Raw genomic sequence first — 26,693 nt, forward strand, 5'->3', positions numbered from 1 at the left:
TTTGTCTCTTTCTTTTAGGGGGTGGACCGGTTAATAGCATTAATCTGTATTGATTTCTGTGGATTCCCTGCTGATGATACAACAACCTAGTGGTAATACAGCTAATAGTTCACTACAGAGTACTTTTAACAGAGGTTTCTGGGACAAGTTAAGTTGTGTCTCACTTGGCATCCTTTGGGTGACAAAACCTTGTACAGTGCACTCCCATTATAACGAACATGGTTATAACGAAATTCTGGTTACAACAAAGTAAAAATTCAGGCTGAGACATTATCCACTCTATGTATTCTTATTGTTTGTTTGTTTGTTTTTTGTTTGTTTATAACAAAATTTCAATATAACAAAAGAAAACTGCCGGTCCAGAGGACTTCCTTATAATGGGAGTCCACTGCGTATTGAAAATCACAAATTTTCTAGAGAGAAAAAAAAAATGGAAAAAACCTTTTTGCATTTTTGCAACATTCCCCCCCCCCCCCCAAAAAAAAAAAAAAATAAAAAATGGATGTTGACATAAAATTAATGTAGTTCCAAACATAGCACATGAAAGATCTCACTTAATTCATTCATAGCAAAGAGCAGGGTACACAACGTGGTGATGAGGTGATCCACCCCAAGTACATAATACAATTGTACAGGACCCCATGGAAAATCAGCTAATGCAGCTGAATATGGATGAAGAGCCATTGTGAACAGGTAGAAAATGAAAGCAAGCAAACAAACAAATTAATGATTATTGTGTTTTGTTTTAAAACCCAGGGGTGGTATTCTGAAATCCTTCCTAGGAAGAAATTTCTTCCTAGGTCAGGATTTTTCCCTAAGTGGTATTCTGAAAATCTTCCTAAGTTTCTTAGTAAGTCTGTTCCTAAGTTTTTTCCTAAACTTATAGGAAGAAACTTAGGAAGGGGGCGGGAGTATGCAAATTTTTGACTTAGGAAGAAGTTGGTATTCTAGAATGCACTTAGGAAAGAAATTTAGGAAGATATTTAGGAAAGCTCCACCCCTGTCCGAAGTACGTTGTTAAGAATAGCAAGCTGCAGACATCGTGATAGGTGCGCTTGTCATTCACTGCGCGCACATGTACTTTGATGCGCGAAATGAGCGTGAGAAAAGGGACATGCCGCGCACACATGTATTTGTGACTACGTCATAGTAATATGCGATTGTCATTGGTTGGTTCCTTATGATACGGCATTCCGTATTGGCTTAAGAGAAGACGTGGGCGGGGATAAGGATGGCCTAATTTGCATTAAGAAGTGCTTAGGAAGAAATTTCAGAATACCAATTCTGTCTTTCCTAGGCACTGCCTAAGTTTCTGACTTAGGAAGAAACTTACGAAGAAACTTATGAAGATTTTCAGAATACCACCCCAGATCAGTATTTTTGATATCTATTCAATTATTATGCCAATTGAGATCACAATATTGTCACTCCAAGGGATGATGAGTGAAAGTGAGACTGAATAAGGTCTCGTTCATGGCATTCCCTTGTAGCAGAATACATGTATTACTGGTGGATGCAAAAGTGCATCCCAGGCAGCTGAATGATGAGGAGAAGGTAGGGGAGAGGATGGAGAGAAGAGGAGGAGGAGCAGACAGATGTGATGGTGCATGCATGGCAGTGTTGGTGGTGATACATGGTGTCAATGTCAGTGGTGATGGTGATGATGTTGCTGATTGAACTTTTGTCACTGTTGTTGGTGACACTGGTGTTAATGCTGGTGATGATGATGATAGTGATGGTTATACTGATTAACTGCTTCTTTAATGTTGGTGATGGTGGTATTGTGTTTGTGGTGATGGTGATGGTGATAGAGATGCTAGTTATGATGGAACCATTAATTTTGTGGCTGTAATGATGCTAATCATGATGGAACCATTTAATTGGTGGTGGTAATGATGCTATTTATGGTGGAACCGTTGGGGGTGGTAATGGTGCTAATCACGATGGAACCATTTAATCGGTGGTGGTAATGATGCTATTTATGGTGGAACCGTTGGTGGTAATGGTGCTAATCATGATAGAACCATTAAATTGGTCCGGGTAATGCTAATTATGATGGGATCATTGGTGGTGGTAATGATGCTAATCATGATGGAACCATTGGTCGTGGTAATGATGCTAATCATGTTGGAACCATTGGTGGAGGTAAAGATGCTAATCATGATAGAACCATTGGTCGTGGCAATGGTGCTAATTATAGAACCATTGGTGGTGGTAATGATGCTAATTATGGAACCATTGGTGGTAATGATGCTCATTATGATGGAACCACTGGCGGCGGTAATGATCTTAATTATGATGGAACCAATGGTGGTAATGATGCTGATTACGATGGAACCATTGGTGGTAATGATGCTAATTATGATGGAACCATTGGTGGTGGTAATGATGCTAATTATGGAGCCATTGGTGGTAATGATGCTAATTATGATGGAACCACTGGCGGTGGTAATGATGTTGATTATGATGGAACCAATGGTGGTGGTAATGATGCTAATTATGATGGAACCATTGGTGGTGGTAATGATGCTACGGAGTCATGATGGAGCCATTGGTGGTAATGATGCTATTAATCATGGAACCATTAATGGTGGTAATGATGCTAATCATGATTGAACCATTGGTGGTAATGATGCTATAAATCCTGATGGAACCATTAGCAGTAATAATGTTAATCGTCATTGTAATGGTTGTGGTGATGGTGGTGGTAGTTGTGGATGATGATGATGAACACTTTCACATTACTCATGGTACTAGTGGTGATGGAAATCATGCTGATGATGACAGTGGTAAGGATAATGGTTGTAGTGGATGTTGCAGTGGTAGCAATAATGCTGCTAGTAATATCGATGGTGCTAATTAATGACACCGTGGTGGAAAATTAATGCTGCTAATGGTGTTGGTAATATACAGATACAAGATACTGATACTATAGTATGAAAATGGTGGAAGAAGTGATGTTGATCATGATGGTGAAGATAACAAAGGCGCTCTCACATTAATCCTCGTCTCCTTGCCCTGTACCATGAAACATTTTGTGAGAACACAAGGACAAGGCAGACGCCTCAAATAGAATCATGTTTCATCGCGAGAAAATGTAAAATTGGCGGCACTTCATGCACACCTTACACACACACACACACACACACACACACACACACACACACACACACACGAAGAACCATGGTTACGTCGCAGTCACGTGACAACCACAGGAGGTCACGTGATCTTCAAGTGGCTGACTCTGTCAATTTTAACTCTTTAGTCTCAATGCATGTAGGCAGGATTTATCTCCCCTGAAATTGTGTGAAATTCACTACCTTCTTTTAATGGGTGGATTTAACGTGGTACATGCATCCTGCAATAGCAGGGATTGGAACAAAACTCAAGTAGGTATTGAAGATGCAACAAACGTTTGATTTTTCACGAAAAATTAAATGTCTATAGACTGACAGTAATTTGCGACTTAATCCAAAACCGTCAGAAATCATGGGAAAGCCTTTTCGTAATTTTCAAGAGAGAGAGAAAGAGGGCACTCTGCGCCCGCAATATGTAAAGGTTACACAATATTTTCTGAGGTCATGTGACAATAGAAGATTAAAGAATATCTTTAACCAGTAAATTTTCTGTGACTGCATGAAGTCGAATGAAGACTTTAAAGGCATCTTTCCCACCCTCGGTCTTCAAACGTTGTCCATGCATGGCATAGATGTCATAATGACTGCCATGATTTAACAACACAAAAAACAACAACAACAACAACAAATAAATAGAATAAATAATACAACAGATAAGAGTGTGAACAAATGTATGACGGTGCAATATTATGTTCAAACAAATAAGTGAAAATACACAATATATTAAATAATTACTAGTACAAGAAAAATCACTGTTCACATTTTTATTATATGAATGTTGACGTGTTGTTTCTTGATGTTGTATTTTCTTCTCTCTCTCTCGTTGGCGCTCTGAAACAAGGCAGTGTACTTGGTACTAAACTTCTTTTCGCGTGTGTTTGTGTCTTAAAGCACATACTGAAGTTGTTCTCCAGAAAAGAATGTTCACAATGTAAATATTTTATCAAAATATGCAGCGTGTAAACATTAAAGTCGAAACATCGTCGTTAGCAATACATTAGGGTAAGATACATCCATGAAGCAAATAAAACTCGGGCATCCTGTCTCCAAGACCTTAAGGAGATGGCAAACAAAATCCTTTTCTCTCCCCCCCCCCCCCCCCTCCCCCGGGCTTCTCGGTTGAAGACAAGCTCTTACTCATCAGCCCCATTTAGGAAAGGGTTCATATTTTTCCATGTTAGCGAAATTTCCCATCTTTGACATAATATTTTGCATAATAAGCATCGATTTGCATCTAGAAGTATAGGTGACTGACATGAAAGTGGAAACAATTTGCCTGTATATTAGCCTTGGGTTACAGTACGTTATTCCGAAGATTCGTTAATCCGAAAATGAAATAGGGTTCAGTATTTCGACGGTTTGTTATTTCGGAGGATCGTAATTCGGAAAGCGAAATAATAAAGGTTCCTTGTTCCGAAGATTCATTCTTTCTCATCTTCTTTTCATTTTCGGATTAGTATAACGAACCTTCGAAAAGAAACGGATCGTATTTCATTTTGGGAATTTCAAACATTCGGAATAACGGACCTTCGGAATAAAATAACGCCACATCAATGTTCAGATATAATTATAAACGAACCCTTAATCATTTTCGGATGATCAAATATCTAGGTATACGGAATTTGTGTGTTTTGAAATAACGAACCTTTTGAATAACGAAATACCTACATGTATTTCATTTTGGAACCTGCTGAATAATGAACATCACCCGTATGTATAGCGCTTATAGCCTTGTACGGCGCCCTCTAGATCTATCATAATCAATGACTGAACAGAATACATATTCTAGTAACCACTTCTAACAGCGTGGAAACCTGTTCGGTAAAATTTGTATTTTGATTTCATTTGTATACAATGTACTAGGTGTGGTTATTTGATTACTCGAGGCACAATTGGTATACATCGACAGTCAAGAAATGTTTTCTCCCTAAAAATAGCTATGAGATAGACGGTGTTACGAAGATGTCTAATGAAAAAAAAAAAAAAGAAAACAACGCAAAATATTTGCCTTTCATGTCTAGATCGCTTGAAATATTGTTACCTCTGGCATCATGGGGATTACACAAGAAAGACGTTTTCACTGGCGTTTATTTATTTGTGTGTTTCTCTGCATGAAACATTAATCGGAAAGCAGCTATGATCGGATTCGGATCGGATTCATTTCATCCTTTTTTAAAGTTATGTATAAAACATGGCATTCTGTATGGAACGGGTTAAAGAATGACGATGAGACGTATAGAGTGGAACAATCCTGCATCCCGTATACATGGAGTGATCTTGAAATATATGTACATAGAGCGGAGTTTTCAGGAAGGAATTGCGGACCCGAAGCCATAAATTCTTGGAATGAAATATAGGAATATACAACAAGCAGGATAATGTCTTGGTCAATATAGACCTCCTTAACCATTACAAAGCTTTTATACAGATTTTGTTTGCAGTTAACGTGAGAGATGTCCTTTCTATAATCGGAGAAGTTTGCTCGAATTTTAAGGCTTTTTTTAGTTCTTTGTTTGTTTTTGTCAGAGAATTTCGACACCATTTTCACCTGTAGACTTTATCTAAAAAAAAACAACAAAACACTATGAAAATAGAGAAATTGAAATTGAAATTGAAATTGATCAGGTTTATTGCCATCCAAAAACACACAGAGGGGTGAAAAGTCCGAAGACTTCCCGAAGAATTCCCGTTTACAAAATACAAATTGTATATAAATACATGAAGATACCTGATACAATGTACAATACAAAGAATATCATTATCAATAAATAAAGATTAAAATAGTAAAGAATCATTACACAAGCCTACGAACAAACAAAACAGGCACACCAACAACCTCATTCATTGTATATTGCACTGCATGATCCTCTTTTACGCATATATCACAATCTCTTTTTCCTTTGTTTATAATTATTTCTGCGAGTTTTGTTTTAAGTTGAGTAAATAAAGAGAATTAATAAGAATTGCAATTTAGGGCCCTTATTTTTATGTATCCGCATAATTTTGCTCAACAGTAATACATATAATGCACGGTTATGAATGCAAATTAGATGAGTATAATGGGTTATGTCATAATTATAGCCTACAATGACGCTCTTATCAGTTTGTATCAATTTAGAATTGTATGGGTAATCACCAGAAGCCCTCCGTTCATTCATCAGTGTTCGATTGCGGTACTAAAACTATACTCAATGAATGAGAAGATGTGGAGAATGTCAGTTTTGGTCACTTTGAACGATTCAAAAACTTCAGCAAAAAAACAACAACAACAAACAACAACAACAACAACAACAACAACAACTTTGAGAATGATTAAGGGAAAATATAAGGCAATGACATCTGTTCTACCTTATCTTGATGATTATGTTATCGTATGAAATCATCATCACTATTTGGTGATGTATATACTTTGAGTTTACTCAAGAAATGAAGCCAACTTGAAACAGATTGAAATCGGGTGATGATCGTTATTCCGGAGCTTCGTTAATCCCAAAGTGAAACAAGGTTCATTAATCCGAAAATAAAAAGAAGTTGCGAACGGACGAACCCCCTTCGTAAGTACGAACCTTAATTTCGTTTTCGGATTTAAAAACCTTCGAAATAACGAACCTTATTTCATTTTCGGATTAACAAACCTTCGGAATAACGAATTTTCGGAATACCGAACAGACGGAAAGCTAACCTTGGGAATAAGAGCCTTCAGAATAACGTATCTTATTTCATTTTTTTGATTGAACGATCCTTCGGAATAACGAACATTCGGAATGACAAACTTTAACCTTGAAATCAAGTAGATATATTGGACAACTACCCGTTATACGTTCTGTTTTGCATTGGTTTTTAACTTTACAATGAAGAATCATGAGAACTTAATAGCAATCAACTTTTGCCAAGAACGCTGGATCATTAATGCAATATTTTAGACTGTGATTATAATAAACAAAACAATTTGACACCAATTTAGATTTATGTTGTTCAGACTCACCTCGCGTTTAGTTCATTACATATTTGACTCGCTTAGTTAAGTAGTTAAGTCTATTACAAGTCCAAGTGGACAATTCAGTCAATGTTGTTGTTCTGAATTTGAATAATCCACAGTTACGTTTCAGTTTCAGACGAAATTACCGTCGAAAGTTTTCAGAGCTGCACTAAGCGTTTTGTGGTCCAACGAGCTTTAGCAGTAATACGCTGTCACCTGCTTACTGAGAGATGGGAATAAAATGGTCAGAAGAAAAAGGATATGAAAGGCTAGCCTGCATGGAAAGAGAGTGAGAAAAGACAAAGAAGGAACAGACGAGGGATGACAAAGAAAGTTTAAGGGGGATACAGAAGAGTGAGATGGGGGAGGGGGAGGAGGGAGGGTGGGGGTAAAGGTGGCGATTGAAGTGCTAGGTATGTTTCTGTCGTATAGGATATTGACAGGTTCCATCGAGGGCTGATAAATATCACGTACATTTTATATATACGTTTATGCTGTATGTATGATTTCTCATTGAACCCATTCCCATCAGAGATTTTGACATTTTCTCTTACTTTGCATAGGAACATCCCCGTTTCAGTCATTATGAGGCACTGCTGGCTAGACCAGGGAGGGTCTCTCTCTCTCTCCCTCTCTATCCTCTCTCACTAAGGCCTCCCTGGTTGAATTAAGATGTCATAATACTTATCCAATTGTTGGCAAATTCAGCTCGCTATTATACTACTTCGTGTGAAAAAAGAAAAGAAAAGATAAAATACTTAAAAATTTCTTCAGGCAGCTATTGTCTCATTGTTTCACCCCGTCCTTTTTTTTTCTTTTTTTTTTTAAAACTCAGCCCAGAAACTTTACATAATATATAGTATACTATAGTCACCCTGCGATATTAGGATGAACAAATTTTACATTGTCCTGTCAGCTCCAGAAATACGTTTTCAGACACTTTTCGAAGTGTATATGGATAACTCATACAAAGTTTTCATTATCCTTCGGGGAAGGGGGTCTTCTAATTTGAGAGCCACCTGTATGTTAGTCTCTTCCAGAGAATATGACTTAACAATGTTGTAATCGTCAATACTACTTAAGAAATATATTGATTATCTTATTGTTAGTGGCTGTTGATTTTGTGAAAAGAAAAAAAAATCCCCCATCAAAAACGCAAAAGTCATGCACAAAAAGGTGACAATCGTGTAAATATCTGATTAGATTGTAATGTGATACAGTACCGATGATTGTTCCACTGAAAATTAACGACTTGTAAATTGTTCTTATACAGTTCACAACTACATGCTCCATTGATTATTTCATACGCTGCACACTACCTTGATGTGATAATATTGGAAATGAACTTTGTTCCCTATATATTTTCTGCTTTATCTCCCCAGTGAGACGATGTGTGCATGGAAGCGATCGATTACTTGCGCATGCGCCTCACCATTGACTGACGCTATCGTTTATCAACACTCGATTCCCGTACGATGCGATGTGATTGAACGTTGGCTGCGCTGATGATGCAGCTGGCCTCGATGGATCAGAAGAAAAAAAAAATGTGAGAAGAGTCCGTCGTGAGATCAACACGACGCCTTGACATGTTTCATTTTGCACCTACCTAGCTAATTAAAAAGAAGACCCACGGGATCTGTGATAGTGTGGCTAGAGATACAACACATGAGAGGCCGAAACCATTGTCAGTGAGCGGTTAACAAGGATGTGATGCTTCTGCTGAATGGAACCAACTGTCAGTCCTTTCCGTGGCTACTCGTATTCCTGCGGTGAGCTAAAGCTAGCAACGCTAGTCAACGGCCTGCTGCTGGGTACGGAGTGATGCCTCTGCCGGTTGGCATAGATATTCGCAAAGTGACACATTGCATTTTAAAGTTTTATCTGTGACAGTGATGTTTACGTATGCTGCCTTGGAATGAATATTATGTTGTTGTTTTTTACAGTTTCTATCATGTTGTTTTTAGGCGCCTGTGTGATGTCTTCGTTTAATTTTGTTGAATTTATTGTGGAGTAAGCGAGGTCAATTTCAGTATGGCATCTCGTGGGAACGGCTACGGCGGCTATCACCACCAGCAGCAGTGGCAGCAGGCGTCGTCGGCAGCTTCGCGACGCCGGCGCTTGGGCCCGGCTACTCCCCAATATGTCGGCGGAAGCAGCAGCAGCGCGGCGATGCCTGTAGTAAGCTCCAGAACTCAACCACGACGGTATTATAACATTCCGCCTCACCTGTATCGAGGGAGGACCACATATGATTCAAGGGATCATTCATTCTCAGGGAACTACGTACCTCGTGGCAATTTTGCCACTGATTTTGCAACTTATGAAGACGATGTTATTGTCGAGGAAATTGAGGACAAAGATTGGGAGGAGTATGCAGCAGAGCCAGAGAGAGGCAGAACTAGTAGGACTCTACGTCACAGCATCAGCTATGACTCGGACCTCTCTGGGAGTCCATCGAACTCCAGCATCAAAAGGGGCGTAGAAGATTGGCACTTATTGTTTGATACAGGAGGGTCTCAACAAACAAATGAGTTTTCTGTGACAGCAATTTTACCCAAAGGACGAAGAGTAACGGTAAGTTTATCACTATATCGCAGATTTTCAGATTATGATATGATCATTGCATTTCAAGTTACTGTTGTTACTAATGTTAGTACATGTACTTCTTAGATGGATATCAGTCATCAATATCTTTGACATATTTTGCAGTGTGGAATGTTTTCTCATCCTCCAAATCTACCGTGTCTCTCTTCAGCAGCCAGGAAGCCACGTGATGTATCGCAAGCCGCCGCCCATAATTCGACTACAACGGCAACGCCGTCCAAAATTTGACTGCCTGCTACACATAGAAACACTAACTGTGACCAGCAGCCCCATACGCATAGCGTAATGGGGCTGCGCACTGTAGCATTCAGGATCATGACAGGGTATTATCGCGGATAAATATCAACTTAAAATCGAAAAATTTCTTCAATTTGAAGACTTACCTGTAAAGTTAAAGTATTAAAGTGGGAGTTAGTGTCCACTTCACAGAATATACACTTACCAACTACTCAGGCTGAAGATGGGCTTGATTCAGGTAGATTTATACCTAGGTGTATGCCTTGTAGTTCTTTCCTTTCCCAAATCGTGTGTCCATCAGCATCCAGTCAAGGTCGTGGGGGTCAATTGTCACCTGATATAGAGCTGGATGTGTCAGTCAGGTGACCCCCTAGTCATGTTAAAGTCACAGTCCGGGTCTGGTTAAAGGGTGTGTACAGTTCTGGTCGAGGTGTAGATTTAGCTTTTAACATTTTGCGAGATATTCAGAAACCACTCTATGAGATGTAGGGGGGAATGCAGTTCTAAGGGGTATCAAAAGTTTATTCGATGAAAATCGGTTTTGAAATGGCTGAGATATCCAAAAACAAGGTGAAACAAAGAGATACTAATAAAGTTGGGGCATGTCGCCTTTTATTATTAGCACTTTTTTGGATATCTCAGCCATTTGAAAACCAATTTTCATCAAATAAACGTTGAATCCTTCTTAAAATTACATGCTCTTTCATATTTCATAAAAGGCTTTTCATTATCTCACTTAGGAATGTTCAAAACATGAATCCCTACCTCAACCAGTACTGTACAGTCCCTTTAAGGTCGTGAGGTACAGTAGATAAGAGGGGAAGTTAAAACCAACCATCCCCCCAAACCAAATCCCACTACAGTATTGACAACAGGCTTCGGGCAATGTTTGGTTCTGCCAATAGTCCCTTTCTGTTCGAATTGATGACTTCATGTGACTCGGTCGAGAGGAACCTGGGAGAGCTACACTGAATTGACGGCCAGCACATGCGCACACATCACATGCGCACAAATCAAATCCATTGACCGGATATAAGATGTCTGTCTATTCTCCTTAGCATTCAGGACTCCAGAAGCTCTATTTTCTTCACCTGACAGTTCCTCTTTTTTTAGGTGCTATGGTTGAATGCTTACAGTGCGAAGTTCATTATTTTTCATAATTTATTTTCATTATTCGTTCTCAAATTATATGGATTTAATTTCAGCATGCATGGTGGTCCTTGTATTTTTCATAGTCCCATTGCCAAGGGATACTACAGCTCTTGGAGCTGTCACCTTTCTCTGAACCTACAGTGTACATTCTACTGTATGCTCTTTGTTAACCTGTTGAAGACTAGTCTCAAGCATACTCAGGTACCGTACACACTTGTAGGTGTCTACGGGAAATACGTGTTGAAGGAAAATCAGTCCATCCTCAGCGGGCTAATACTGTATGTTTGTTTCCACCATGGAGCAGTACAATGTTTCCACTATGGGAAGGGCCATGCAGTGTGTCCACAGTTTCACAATTTTTCTTTCTTTCTTTCTATCTGGGCATAGCATGATGTGATGGACCTCTGCTGTCATTAATTCAAACTTGTTTACCTTATTTCCCATGTACAGTACCTCACATGAAAACTCTGCAAGGGTCTGGTAATTTATTCTCTATTGCAGTTAAGAGTCATATTTAAGAATTTTTTGAAATATTCCCATACACTACACTGTATCATTTGTTTGTAAAACATTGCCCAAAGAACGGCAGTTTAACCTTAAGCACCATTTTCACAAGTCAGTTCCTCTCAAAACCCCTTCTTACGTCACATTTTTCTTCTTGGTAGAGGGTACCACAGAAAATCCTAATTATTTGGCAGGTATACATATCTACAACAACTGTATGGTGTTACAATGTGACTACTGTACTGTATATAGAACTTTTTATGGCAAGCAAAAATATTCACCTGCTTTTATTTTCACGCTAGATTCTGGTTGTGCAAAATGCGAGAAAATTTCAGCACCGCAAAAATTTCCACTTATACAGTATATAGCAAAATCAGCCCGTCCTCAACGGTTAATCAGTTTGGATTCTACGCCTCTGTGCTTGTTAGCACAAAACAATGTTAGTCATCTCACCTCGTTAGCGCTATGACAAAAGGGCTGTTGGTGATGTCTTGTTTATGACTGGCTTCCATAGGGAGAGGATGGCTTTATTATTAGGTCGAGAGGATGGACGTCTTTCTATAAAGGGATGCCCTGCGGTGTTTACATCACGAATATAGCGAAGGGGAAATCAGAGCATGCCACTAATTAGAATCACACTGGGTGATAGAGATTGAGGGAAACCAAATGTGATGATGTCTCAAACATGTTTAATGCCGGGCGATTTATGGATAGACATTTTCTTTAAATACAGTACAGCTGTATGAAGAACAGGAAATGTGCTCTGAGAAAGAGAGAGAGAGAAGGAGGGCAGGGAGATTTTCTTGGATGGTAAAGGATTGATACTGAGAGATCTGCAAAATTGACATGGTTTAGGACAATTTAAACAGTGTCAGGAGGCAAAATTACAGTGCTTTGTTACAGAAAAAAAAAGAGAAAAAGATGATAATGATGCTTTCATCATTAAAGTAAAGTTTGGTGTTTTTTTTTTTTTCATAACTCCTGATTGTACTCTGTTACAGAATCTGTTGTGTTACTTGAGGTTGGGACTCAATTTCCTTCAAAAATACCCCCCTCCTCCCCTCCCAAATAAAAAAAAAATGCTAATATTTTTTTTTTCTTTCTGGGTATTAATACCATGCATACTTCATGGTCCCTAACTGTCAAGAGGATTGCTGTACAGGGTTTTAGTTCTCTGCTGTTTCATATCAATATGTTACAACCTGTACACTAAATTTAAGCCATAGATACTTTATATTTACAGTGTACATGTAGCATTAGCGTCATTTGTTCTTTGTGTTGACCAACTGAAGATGCACCAGCTTCATAAATATGGAAGATGAAGCCAGGTGCAAGTAACTCAATTTGAAACCACAGAATGGGGGAACTAGAGATGCTTTATTTTTGCCCACCTCAAAAGCTGAATTTGACATGCTGACAAGCTATAAAATTACAATGGTGCAGCACTTTGCCACTTTGTAATTTTTGCGATCTTTACGTAGATCCTTTCATACCTTCAGAGCTCATTAATGTATTTACTTGTACCAGGTAAGTTACAGAATACCAGGTACTACAGACCTCTACAAACCTATGTGTGTCATGCACTCATAATTTGTAATGTTGACACAAAGTCAAGGGCAAGGTGAGTGCTGGATTCAACTCCATTCCTAAATGGTCGCCCGAAATGCTCGATATTGACGAAGTAGAGTCAGCAAAACACTGCCAGAGAGGCCTTCGGATTTGTCAAGTGCAAACATATCTGATCCGGACAGCATCAAACAGAAATTGTATTCATGAATTATTTCTCAGCAGCAATTGTGCGGACATTCAACCAGAACAAGTGGTTGGAGGGGAATATGGTTTTGTGTGTGTATTGTAGTTGTGTGCCTAGTGTGTGTGTGTGTGTGTGTATATACTTGCATAAATGTATGTCTTTTTCATTTTTTTTTTCTTCTTTTGGTTAGGGGAGAAGAGGTAGAGTCATCAACATTGTGATATGTAGTATGACAAGAGGAAATCACATCCAGCCTGGTTAACCTGCATGGTCACTATTGCAGCATACAGTGTACTTTGTGTTTGGCTAAGTAGGACATACATGTACATAACATTGTACAACTAGCCAATGGCTGTACAGCAAACCTTTTGGCAAGCCTTGGTACTGTTCCTTTCTATAACATGAAAATTTATCTGTAGATTGATGATAGCATTGTCAATTCAGAACTCTGTAATGATTTGTATGTGACAATATTATTAAAAATGTATATCTTAATGTGATTGAATAATGATTGAAAGCAGCCACAACCTTTTCTCTAAACATCATTTTTGCTCTGTTGTCATGACACACACACACACACACACACTCACAAATTGATGCATAAGATTCCTCCTTTTTTTTTTTAGGTATTAAAAAAAAAAAGAATATTTGTTGGCATGTACAAGGGAGACTTGTGAGATGATGATCATCACTTCATTGAATGCTCTTGATAGTCAGCACCAAAAAATGGCACTATTTCATATATACGTACATGTGCACACCTTTAATTTCTTGTACTTCACACTAAACATATGAGAGTTTCAAGTACCACTGTCAAGTTCACGTTGTATAAAAGCGGCCAGTGTGTTAAATGGTGATACATGGAGTGTATGATGCATTCCATTTGCTGTATACTAGAAATAATGTATGCACAGTACATTATGTGGGTATTCAGGTATTCTGCTTGTATTTAGGGAATACTGTAAAAGTGGATATTTTCGCGCGACTAATTTTTCGCGCTAGGCCGGGTCAGAAGAGTTTCGCGTGTTTTTAATTCCGCGGAATCAAGACATCACACACAGGAATGTATGGCAAGCAAAAATATTCGCGTGTTTTTATTTTCGCGCTAGTTTCTGGTTGCGCGAAATGCGCGAAAATTTCAACACCGCGAAAATTTCCACTTTTACAGTAGTGGAAACACCTGAAATTGGGACAGAATGCTCTCTTGGTGTGCCTTGTAGGGTAACACATCCAAAGAGTTGCAGAAATGCTGAAATGTCCAGAGTGTGTGGTACATTGTATGTCCATGCAGTTGAGCTATTGTAATTACTGTGTAATTTTTACTCAGCTTTGCCTCATTAGCATTAATTGAACCAGTGGGAAAATGCCACTCGACCAGCTCAGACACGGTGATGGACTGTGTGTATAGAAAACAACCTGTCGTGAGGCTGAGCAATTTGAGATTAAAATGTGGGTTAGGTGTACAATGTACATCATATATATGCACCTATTGCACATTAAGCAATTAATTTAGAAGTTGTAGTTCATATTAAAGTAGTGTGCAAGTATGTAGGTCGTACAACCATCAAGTATGTTTTATGATATCACTGACTTGTCTTTTATAGTGATGCTGTAGAAATCAACCCAGTTACAGCGCCTGTAATAAATACTCTACTGTACAATTACAGATGATGAGGTACATGTGTAATAGCCATGTTGTGTCAACAAAAGGGATACATTGTTTGCCACAAGGAATGTTTACATGGTGGTACATTTTGTAGCATTTACAATATGCAATTGTATGCTCAATCCCGCTTAGGGATAGCAATTGATCACATGAGAAAAACCAGCTACAAATTACAATCACTTAGTATTTCAGTGCTTTAATTATCTTTGATGCAAGTCCTCTTCTCAATCATTTTGCAAAATCAACACATTCTGTACAGTGTTGTACACGTGTATTGGTACCTAATTTGTAGTACAGTGTACAATGCTGGAATGGTAAAATTTGGTACCAGTTGGTATTTATGGATTCCACTATGGGAGAGGAGGGGAGGGGCTGGATGGAGCTCTGACATTTTGTCTTCTTGTTTCAACCACCATGTGAGATCATGAATCAGATGAAATAGAATTTTGGCCTTGATGGCTAAAATATTATCCTTGTTTTAACCTGCATGATACATGTAAAAAGCATTCTGTAGGCCTACCGTACATACAGAGGGTATGTTTCAAAGTTTACTGAGTGTTTTTCTCTAACTGTACATTATGCACGCATATGAAATGAATCTCACTCTGAAAGTATGATTTTATAATAGCTGGTAGAAACTGAAATGTTATACTGCCAGGGAGGTTTCTACCTCCCTGATTTGTACTTGGACACATACAATGATTTCCTCTGACATTGTTCCACATCTTCATTACCAACAGAATCCAGAGCCTAATGAAGCGAGTCATATTGTTGCATTGAGAAAACCAGGATATTGCACTTGAAATCCATACAATGTTGAAGTTGAAGTTTATTAGCAACAACATTTTGAACATGTACATATAAGAATCATAACACAATTATATATGTGAAAAAAAAGATGATGATATTTGAGAGTTAAATATGATACATGTAGCATAATTTACAAAGTTGCTGTTGTTAACAAGGAAACCAAAAGTTAGTACATGAACATTGATATGATGTACATGTACACCATACATTTGTAGCCTGTGCATCTCCGTCAGTTGCCTTTGTATGAAATTAAATTCTTTTTATTGTACGTGTCTAGCTTCAATACCACATTCGGAATGGTCAAATGATTAACAGTTTGAATTTTAATACAGATATTCCAGAAACCAGATATCTGAAATGTAGAAAGAATGTTGATGTTGGAGTGTGCATGACATGAAGTTACAGTTAATTATTTGTGATGACAGAGTGTTGCAAAGATTGCAGAAGAGATAAGAGCTGCCAGGTCACTTGTGAAGTGTGCACTTTGGTGAAAGCGTGGACCCTACTGCAAAAGTATAGCAAATGCAGAAATGGTTGGGAATGGAGTGGGGGAAAAAAAAATGTTGAGACTCCCTTGTAGGGCTCAGGGGTCATGCAGGGCTGACTGTGCAGGTATGCAGGAACCATTCCTGTCCAGATCAAATGTCAAATTATGTCAGCACCGAAAAACAACCCCATCTACCAGTTTTCTGCCCGAGCCTGTTGACAGCTCACATCTACACAAGGTACTACTAGTACTACTACTACTACTGTACAGTACCTCATCAGGAATACAATCCTAGTGTACCAGAATTGTATTGTCATAAGAGCATATAATTTGTTGTAGTCTGTATTCATGAGTTATGCATTTTCATGGAATTAAAAAAAAAAAGAAAGACGTCAACTCATTTAGCATTTTCATTGTGTAGATTGTTCTGTTTTAACAGGACTGATAAGAAGACTTCTTATTTGTGAATAATCGCTACAAGGATGATAAGGTACAGCATTATGGGCCTAGATATGACACTTTCTCATCATTAACTGCACAGTGTCAGTGTAATATTGCATGCATACATTCACCTTCTTCAATTTAGGAAAGTTACTAGTACCCGGTACATTGTATATGTTGTGCAGACAAAGAAAATTCTGCACAAGGAATGCTGTCCTTTATGCTTTTTTTAGGTTTTTTTTTTTTTTTTTTTTTTTTTTTTTTTTAACTTTAATAGCTCATGTACATGTATAAGTGTACATGTATAAGTGTACCTGTATGCAATATTGAAGCCAAAAAGTTCATCTTCATATAAACATTTTAAAGGCAAAACATAGTTCTGGCAAGGGTTTGAGAACCCGTCTTGCATCATTTCATATTTACTTGCAATATACCGTAAAGGTATACCAAGAAACTTACCTGGATGATGCGATTTGCCGGGATGATGGGCAATTTTGGAGTATGTTGAGATAAAAAGTACATAGAATAATAAAAGTCTGTATACCGACTTTTATTCCATAGAGGATCCAGGCTGACTGACTCAGACTTGGGGCAACTCGGCCCTATTTCATACAATTTACACGCCGTTCGTGATTGCCATGAGGTATACAATGTAGGTGCACCAGGGAGGTGCTATATAGCTTATAGCTAGCTTATAGCACCTCCCTGGGTGCACATTAATTTTGTATGTGCGCCAAAGAGGTTCTCTTCTAGAACCTCTTTGATTCGCAGGCGACATGTCATCTCGGCCCCTAACTACACTGTACTACCATCCAGAACGTGAAGCGCTCCTATTGTATAGTACAACTGTACAATCCAGAGGGACAACTCGGCCCCGCCGTAAGAGTGAGGCCGAGTTGTCCCCGAGTCCGATGGTGCAAAAGGTGGGTTATTGGAAATCAGGTGTATGATACACTGCCAGTCCAATTGTTCCACAAAGGGAATGGGATGTGATGTGTAGAACAGGTAATATTCTTTTATGGTTTATTTGAACAGCTGTTTAGTACATCGTAGTACCAGGAGACATGTATGTGATTCAGTATACAGTCCCGTTGCAGATGCATGGTGTAAATGATAGTCGAGTTATCGTCTTATGATCTTTAATTTGTTCGGGAAAAACAACATTTTTTTCCTGCACAAATTGCAGCAGTGCCAATGTAGGGCACCCACATGTACATCTCACAGGATGGAAATTACAGTTGCCAATGTGGTTGCATCATTGCAATGACAGAAGTTACGGATTTCTGTTGATGGACGGATAAACACATAAGAACTTGCCATATTAGGAAAAACATTGTCTTTTTTTTATGTGTCTGCACCATTTCAGTGAGTCATCTTGTAATTAATGTCTGGGGCCAATGATGAATGTAGAGTGTCAGTAGTTGTTGCCAAGAACATGGTTGTCAAGCTATCCACCAAAGTTGATTCCACAAGGGTGATTAGTAGCGGTGTTCTCAGGGTCGTTAGAGTTCAGACAAGGTGGTGAGTAGATAATATCCTCGGCTTCCCACACTGTCTGGTTGTCAGGTATCATTACCCATGTAATGCACTGTAAGCAAAATCAAATGTACAATGTACCATTGTGGTTTATCATTTGTGCACTCACTGTAGTAATAGTTCACTGAATTTCATATTGCATTAGATATAACAGAAAGCTGCCAAGTCTCCCTGATTTTGAAGGAGGCATCCAGCAAACTTTAAGGGATAGTTATGGTTGAGGAGAGGATTGAGCTTTTAGCTTTTTGCAAGATACTGTTAAAGAAACCACTTTATGAAATGATAAAGAGCACACAATTCTATTTGAGGAATTCAGAGTTTATTCTTTGAAAATCGGTTTTGAAATGGCTGAAATATCCAAAAACAAAGTAAAAGAAAGCGATCCTAATAAAAGGTTGGTCCCTCTTTTCATTGAGATCGCTTTGTTTTGGATATATCCCAGCCATCTCAGAACCAATTTACATCGAATAAACTTTAAATTCCTATTAGAATTATATGCTCCTTCATATTTCATAAGGTTTCTCATTATCTTAACAAAAAAATCATCATCAAAAACCGTTGCAAACCCAAAGCCCCACCTCATCCAAAACTGTTCCATCCCTTTAAATCTACATAATGACATTGTATGTCTGTCATGTCCACATAACAGAATATAATATCTCTGTGATTCAGGACTTAAATTTGCCAATTGAAATACATGTAACACACATGATTCTCCCTGATTGCTCTTTGGAATCTCCCTGATATCAGTGGATGAATGTTGGCAGTGCTTGCCCTGTTCTAAAGGCCCTTCTTACTTCCTGTAGAACAAATAAAGTATTTCGATGTTTCTTCATAGATACTCTTTGCTTTAGATACTGCAACTGATCTGAGACTTTTCCTTCATATGCTATTATTTGACAGAAGAAATAAACATTTTGAAACTGTACCAATACTGAAATAAGGATAAAGCATAAGGCACAGTGCACTGTTCAGCACATGACAGTGTCCAACAGCTCATTATATTGACAAGCCCATGAGGTCAATGTACTTTTGATGTGCAGCTGTAATGTACAGAACCGCCACTCTAAGCTTTTGTCCCCTACAAGTGTACAATGTACTATCAACAGCTCCTCATGTATGATCCTGCTGCTCTGCAGTTATTGAAATCAAATGAAGTGAAATCTCTACAGAAAAAAAAAAAAATCCTATCATTTTTTCAGCAGTTAGCACTTGGAGTGTCATAACTTAGTTTACAGCGTTCTCCAGGGTGTGTACTGGTACAGAATACAAATGTCCCTTAACAAAAGATTTTTTAAAAAAAATGTGAAGGCAAGCCCATTTGTGTTGTGTAGCAAGGGCAGTAAGGGCTGGCAGTTCTCATGTACAGTGTAGAGAAAGGCAAATCAGTTTTCGATTGTGTGATTGAAATCATAATGGATTGGGATGAATCACTTGAAAAGCCCCCCATAATGATGATACATTCAGGGGGGTTGAGTGAATGATAGGAATTGAATGATTTTATCCTCGCTTGATTAATGGCCTCATCTTCACCAGGTGTCTAGCCATGTGCAGCGTCAAACCTGTACCCCACAGTGATGTTTTCTGATTACAGTGTATAGACTTACAAGTAAAGGTAGTCTAATTACGAGACCCATTTGCATACAGTGTGTGATGCCCTTACACATTGTATTTCTTGTAACAATGGTGTCTGTAGCATGTTCTCTTGCTTTTTATTGCAGTATGGTAATGCTACACATGTATGTTTTACTTCTTTAATTCTGATGTAATCTGTCCAGGGTGTGCATGTGGGAAAAAACCAAAAACAAAACCGTACATGCCATATTTAAAGCAAGTCTAATATTTCACAAATGGAGATGTAGGCATGACAGATAAATCATCACTGGTATTCCAGAATGCATGCGGCACACACATATTCTCTACGCTGTATTCCCGGATGCGAACATTCTGCCTGCATTCAGAATGGGCTGCATAAAATTCCCTCTGTTACCCCGAAGGGAAGCAGCCGGTCCTAAAAATGGGGCAATTAAATGCTCTGTTCAATCGTGGTACTGTTAGATTATGAAAGACAATACTAGTAGAGGGAATTTGACAGACAATCAACCCACTCACATGCATTGATAAAGCATTCTTCGCTGTGCTCCTGGAATGACCATCCTATTTCAGGGTCCAGTTAAAGGTACTGTTTACCATTGGGAGCAGTGATTTAAAAAATGTTCAAGATATCACAGTTGATGCATATAGTGTAGGTCAGTTGTATCACAAAACATCCTACCCTTTAAAAAATTTCGTAATAAAGCCTAAAATATCAGGAGATATCACTATTTTCCCCACTAAACCATAACTGTAGATGGTTTAGTCTAGAAACATTTTTATTTTGACTATTGTTCACATTTCGTATATTTAACAATACTTAACATTGATTTTACTGATTCAAATTTTTACACTGTTTGTTTCTATCCCTAACTCACATTTCAGAACTATTTTAAAGCACTAAAACTGGGTTTTTGTTTCATCTGTAAATGGTAAATAATGCCTTTAAACTGGCCATTCCCAATTGATGGCCAGAATTCGTCGGAATGCGCGCATTCTCAAGTGTGAGTCATTGAGATTAGAGCGTATTCTGGATGCATTCTGGAATGCCAGTAATCAATTGTCTGTTGTGCCTTTAATAGCACATGGTTAGATTCACAACTGTGGAGTACAGTTAGGAACAGGGAAATGTATGCGTCCACATTACATTCACATCAGGATTATACTTAATATTTTTGCATGTTGTGAAGTTCACGAATAGCACCCAACTCGCAAAAATTAAAACACCTCTGAAATATATGGTGCATTGCATTCAGTATGTAATCAAAGCAATACCAGTGTACATGATCAGTATAACGGTTCCATGACATTTGCTCTTGCGACAATTGCTCCCATGAAATATCTGCAGGTTAAGCCAAACATAAATTCTACCCACAAACATAACCCTTACCCTAATCCTTATCCTCACATCAAACTACAGCTGTAAACCTAAAATCCTATCACAAGCCTAACCCTAACCCTAAGTCCTTGGAGAAAATAAGACCGGAGCAATTGTCGCAGGAGCAAATGTCATGTCACCCGGTAAAACATAGAGTGTTGGGCGAGAACCGGAAGGATACTAAACTCTTTACACTTTTACACGCCATAAGCAACTTGTTGGTTCCTATTCTGTGACAAAGTATTTTGAAAATGAGGTTGGCCATCAACCTGTTGAGGACGGTTTGATTTTGCTGCAACACGCATTTCCCATAGACACCTGCGCGAGTATACTCGGGACTCGTCCTCAACGGGGCAGGATCCTTCTCACCTTGTTTTGCATACAAGGTGTGTTTGTTTTGGACTGTTTTCTGCATCACACCTTGTCTCCTGTCAGTCCAGAGACAGTCTGGTCAGTCGGTCAGTCAGTCAGTCACGAGTGGTCAAACATTTCACATTCCTGTGCCCCTCTCTCTCTGGAGGGCAGGTGAGCTGTCTGCTGATGGTAGACTGATAAGATACCTACTCATCTTCTCTCTAGTTGCTTCCTTTGTGCAGTCATGCATGCAGTTTGAGATGATGCAGTGGCTGTTAGACACCTGTTGTTACCACTAGCAACCGTCCTAGATGTACAACTTGTAATACATTTAAACAAGCCGTTCTGAGGGAATTAAAACAAACCTTGCATTACATTGTGTTTTTTTTTCTTTTTTTTTTACCTAGCGATTCCAGATTAACAAAAAATTGCTTTTTATTCTACAGCTTTGCATGTGAAATTGCAAGGAATGTACTTTGAATATACATTTATAGTAAATTTCACATTTTACATGCATACACATTGTACTTCAATGATGTAGGCATTTCTACACACCAACCACTTTGTGGTGCAATTTTTCCAACCTGGCAAAAAGAGGCGCAAAAACTCTGTCTGATTTTTCATCAGTCATGTCCATGTCTGTAATATGTAATGACAACTGACATTTTATCGTCACTCAATTATGCCTGCCCCATTTCCAGAGGGTTTAATTTCTGAGGTGTATTGAATCTGTAGTGGGTGGAATTAATTGTGTAATGCTGTAATGACAGGCAATAAACTTGTCCAGGGTTTTCATTGTGTGGTCTAATGGAACAGATGACTCATTCAGCATTCCCATAGTGAACAACAGAATTTACTGTGTACAAAGCATTGTAGTAATATTATTATTATTGCTCTTATTATCATTATTATTATTATTCCAGTTGATGGACTTGCTGAGCATATAAGTGAAGAATTTGTTCGCAAAAACTGATAAGTCCATATTTGCCAAATGGAGATATTTGCGATTAAAGGTCAAGAAAAATAAAGATAATAATAAGAAAAATTTTGCTTCTTTTGACCATAACTTCAAAAATGTACCTTTATATGTCGTGACCATGTCATTTAAAAGGTATTATTTTGTACTTGATGACAGAGACCGTACTTCAAAATCTTCAAAAATGGATTTATCGGTTTTTACGAACAAACTCTTCAAGTACTTATATCATCAATTTCTTAGTTCAATCCCAAATTAGATGTCTGGCATGATGGACTGAGACTTTTTTTTTAAATACCTAAACCAAGAATGTGTAATAAATTTGCAATTTAATGTATGTCTTTCAATACACAGTTTTGTATCTACTTTCAAAGCCCCACTGCATTGTATTTCATCAGTGTGGATTAACTTGTGTGCATGTACTGTAGTACAGTATGTGTTGGGGTACAATGTATTGTAGTAACTTTTTGATGTGAACATGTGTCATATGTTTGAATATTTTCTTCTTTCTATAGGTTTTGCTCTGTGTAGAAACTTTCTTGTTGCATTCAGGTGGTGTCACCAAAGTTTAAGACCATTATCACTATCAATTTAAACAGAATTATTTTGACCTAAAATTGGCAAAAATCAAAAGGAGGGGAATATGGTGATATCTCTTCATCTACGTGATCTCTTTTATTTGTCAGTATTTTTCATGGGTTTTACAGGATGTCAAACTGCAAAGTAATATATACAATGTATATTTCTGCCACAGTTATCTCCTGAAGCTTGTTTGCAAAATGCATCATTAATATTGAATATCGATACTAAGGGCTTTTTACACTTGTGTTTCTTAACCCCGGACTTTCTCTGACCCAGGACTATCGTTAGTCCCGTACCAATTTTTTCAGCTTTTTACACTCGCCAATTAGTCCCGTACTATCTCTTGTCCGGGGCTAAGGAGAAAACTGACCTTTTTACGCTCGTATTTCTCAGCCCCGGACTTTCCAAACCACATGAATATTCATAATTACGCTGTGTACTGTACACGTACACGCACGCACCGGCAGCACTTGATTACCTCATTTCTGATTGGTCAGTGAGGGTCGGACTTCGTCTCCGTCGCTTAGCCCAGGATTATCTTTTTGTTCTGTTTACACTCACTTGCTTGGCACCGCAATTTGCGGTGCTAACCCCTGCTATTTTGCAGGGCCAGATAGTACCGTACTATCGGTGGGGCTAGCCCACTTTGGCAAAAACGAGTGTAAACAGAAAGTGGGCTAAGGATAGTCCCGTACCAAGGCCCCCCCTTAGCCCCACCGTTGGTCCGGGGCTAAGCAAAAATTTACAAGTGTAAAGGGCTTTTTACACTTGTAAATTTTTGCTTAGCCCCGGACTATCGGTGGGGCTAAGGGGGGGCCTTAGCCCCACCGATAGTACGGGACTATCCTTAGCCCACTTTCTGTTTACACTCGTTTTTGCCAAAGTGGGCTAGCCCCACCGATAGTACGGTACTATCTGGCCCTGCAAAATAGCAGGGGTTAGCACCGCAATTGCGGTGCTAGCACCGCAATTGCGGTGCCAAGCAAGTGAGTGTAAACAGAACGAAAAAATAATCCTGGGCTAAGCGACGGAGACGAAGTGCGACCCTCACTGACCAATCAGAAACGAGGTAATCAAGTGCTGCCGGTGCGTGCGTGTACGTGTACAGTACACAGCGTAATTATGAATATTCATGTGGTTTGGAAAGTCCGGGGCTAAGAAAGACGAGTGTAAAAAGGTCAGTTTTCTCCTTAGCCCCGGACAAGAGATAGTACGGGACTAATTGGCGAGTGTAAAAAGCTGAAAAAATTGGTACGGGACTAACGATAGTCCTGGGTCAGAGAAAGTCTGGGGTTAAGAAACACAAGTGTAAAAAGCCCTTAAAAAGCCCTCTAGAGTATGACTTCTTCAGAGATATGTGTGCTGTACACAGTATATATGCCATATACTTTGCAGGGTCTTTATTTTCATGAATTTTGTGAACTTAACAACACACAAAGCATTAACTCAATTGATCTCGACATGAATGTGATGTGCACATGTATATTTCTCTGTCATAACTGTATTCCATGATTGCGAAGTCAACCACTTTTAAAATTGTTGGCAGGTCGCTATTTGTGAAAAATTTGGGAGACTCACTACAATGCCATACACACTTAGAAAATCATATTACAATTTTACATACAGACTGTACTGTACCTATGGATGCATTGTATCTCTCTGACATTACAAAAAATATATGTTGATACATTGTAACTACTACAGGTGATGTGACTGACTGTATGACATGCCATGATATTCTGTGGCTCTCCATTATATACAATGTTTATGTGGTTTGCTACATTCTGTGATCACTCAGTATTTGATTTTGATGTCTAGGCACTCTGTCTTATGTTAGTGTTAGTTTACAGTATACAATGTATCTGTATTGATTTCTGCAGGCAATAATTCATGATGTATGCACAGTGTGTATATAATATCCACATAGAGAGATGTATGGGAGCGTATTCTCGGGGGGGGGGGGGGGGGGGTTGTGTGATGAGAGAACTCATGGAGTGTTACACTATTGACTCTTCAGCCTTGATTAACGCTGAGTGAAGTCGTGTGTGTAATATTGTGTACACTGTCGTGACATCAATAGTTCTACACAACCTGAACAACCCTTGTAGCCTGCAGTATACATGGTAAGAATACCTGCCTCTCAATATCTGAAAACATGAAAGGGGTATTTTAGCTCAGAAAAGGCTTAAATGTGATCAGGTAAAAAAAAAGCTCACAACGGGTTGTCAGATTGTATTGGAAGATGATGATCATCAGGACGTGAACAAATCAAAGTGCCCTTGGGATTTGTTTTCCAAGTATTCCTTGTATTCGCTGAATGTGTCAAAAAAGCAATACTATTACGTTGATATCAGTAAAGAAACATTATATTCCAAACCAAAGGTGGTCACTGAAGCAATACTTCATAAACGACATAGGTATGTGCAGGTTTCACCCAAACATATTAAAGGTCTCAGTTTGACACATTGAAGATTGTAGTGTGAAAATTTAAGGCCTCTGATTCCTGCATCACATGAGTTTAAATCATTATCAAAGTTGCAACTAATGTCACCCTGTTGGTAAGGTGGAGACAAATCAAAGCATTATTAAACATTGATACAACATTCAAACTCAATCCGTACCGATTATAGCCTTGGCTGCCCCGATGCGTTTGTGGAAGTGAGTGAACTCCTTTGAATTTCAGCTGCAAGGTTCCTCCAAGTTTCTTTCCGCCATGCACCCACAGCATTTTTATTTTGTGTTTGTTCTTCTTTCTTTTTCTCTTAGCCTTAAAAATGATTGAGACATTGGTCAAAATGACACGGAAGAGTTCCCTTGCGTGCATTCACACACTTATTATGGAGCCACAAACTCGCACGTCATTACTCTGGTTTCTCAACCTGTAGACATGGCCAGAGAACTGGTGCGTGTACATGTATTGTGCATTGTTACCAGTCATCAGAGTTATATGCACTCTTCCAAGCTTTAACCCATCATCTACACAATGAGCATTTTGTTGTTGTTGATGTTCTTTGGTTTAATGGTAAGGTCTACAGGGTAAGATATGGGTTCAAATTAGTTTCCCTTGGTTTCTCACCATATATCTCTTTGTGACAGCAATGAATGACGATATGTACGCTGCTCCCTAAATTCTTCAAGAGGCAGGCTCCTTCAATAGACCACTTCGTAGTATACAGCCAAATGTTGTAGTCTTTTCAATTTCGTGACAAAGGTTGTAAATGGCAACCCACTTGTAAAGCTTGCCGAATCTAGCATCCATGAGCGGCATTCAGTATACATTGCACTTAATTCAAACAAAACAATGCTAGTGGTGTGCAGTGTGTGGGCAGAGAGAACTTGCTGTCAAGGGCTGTCAAAATGGCAAACCCAAACATATAGTTTGTTTGTTTTTTTTTTCTACGGCACCTACAGTTGTAGCTGGTCTATTGTGTAACTCTGCTTGCTTTTATTAAAGTCCTATAATACATTTTTTTGAGGCAGAAAAGTTTAGTCCAGTCTTTGCAT

At 38.6% G+C, this 26,693-nt stretch overlaps 1 protein-coding gene across 1 annotated transcript in view; it reads left to right on the forward strand.

Annotated features, from left to right (window-relative positions):
* The first annotated feature begins 8,677 nt into the window (after positions 1-8,677).
* Positions 8,678-26,693, forward strand: part of LOC140243096 (uncharacterized) — a 205,940-nt gene continuing 187,924 nt past the window's right edge. Inside the window, exon 1 of the mRNA XM_072322829.1 lies at positions 8,678-9,690. Coding sequence (XP_072178930.1) covers positions 9,148-9,690 — 543 coding nt within the window. The 5' untranslated portion in view covers positions 8,678-9,147. The remainder of the gene's footprint in view (positions 9,691-26,693) is intronic.

The sequence above is a fragment of the Diadema setosum genome, chromosome 19 (genome assembly GCF_964275005.1).
Source record: "Diadema setosum chromosome 19, eeDiaSeto1, whole genome shotgun sequence".
Lineage (NCBI taxonomy): Eukaryota > Metazoa > Echinodermata > Echinoidea > Diadematoida > Diadematidae > Diadema > Diadema setosum.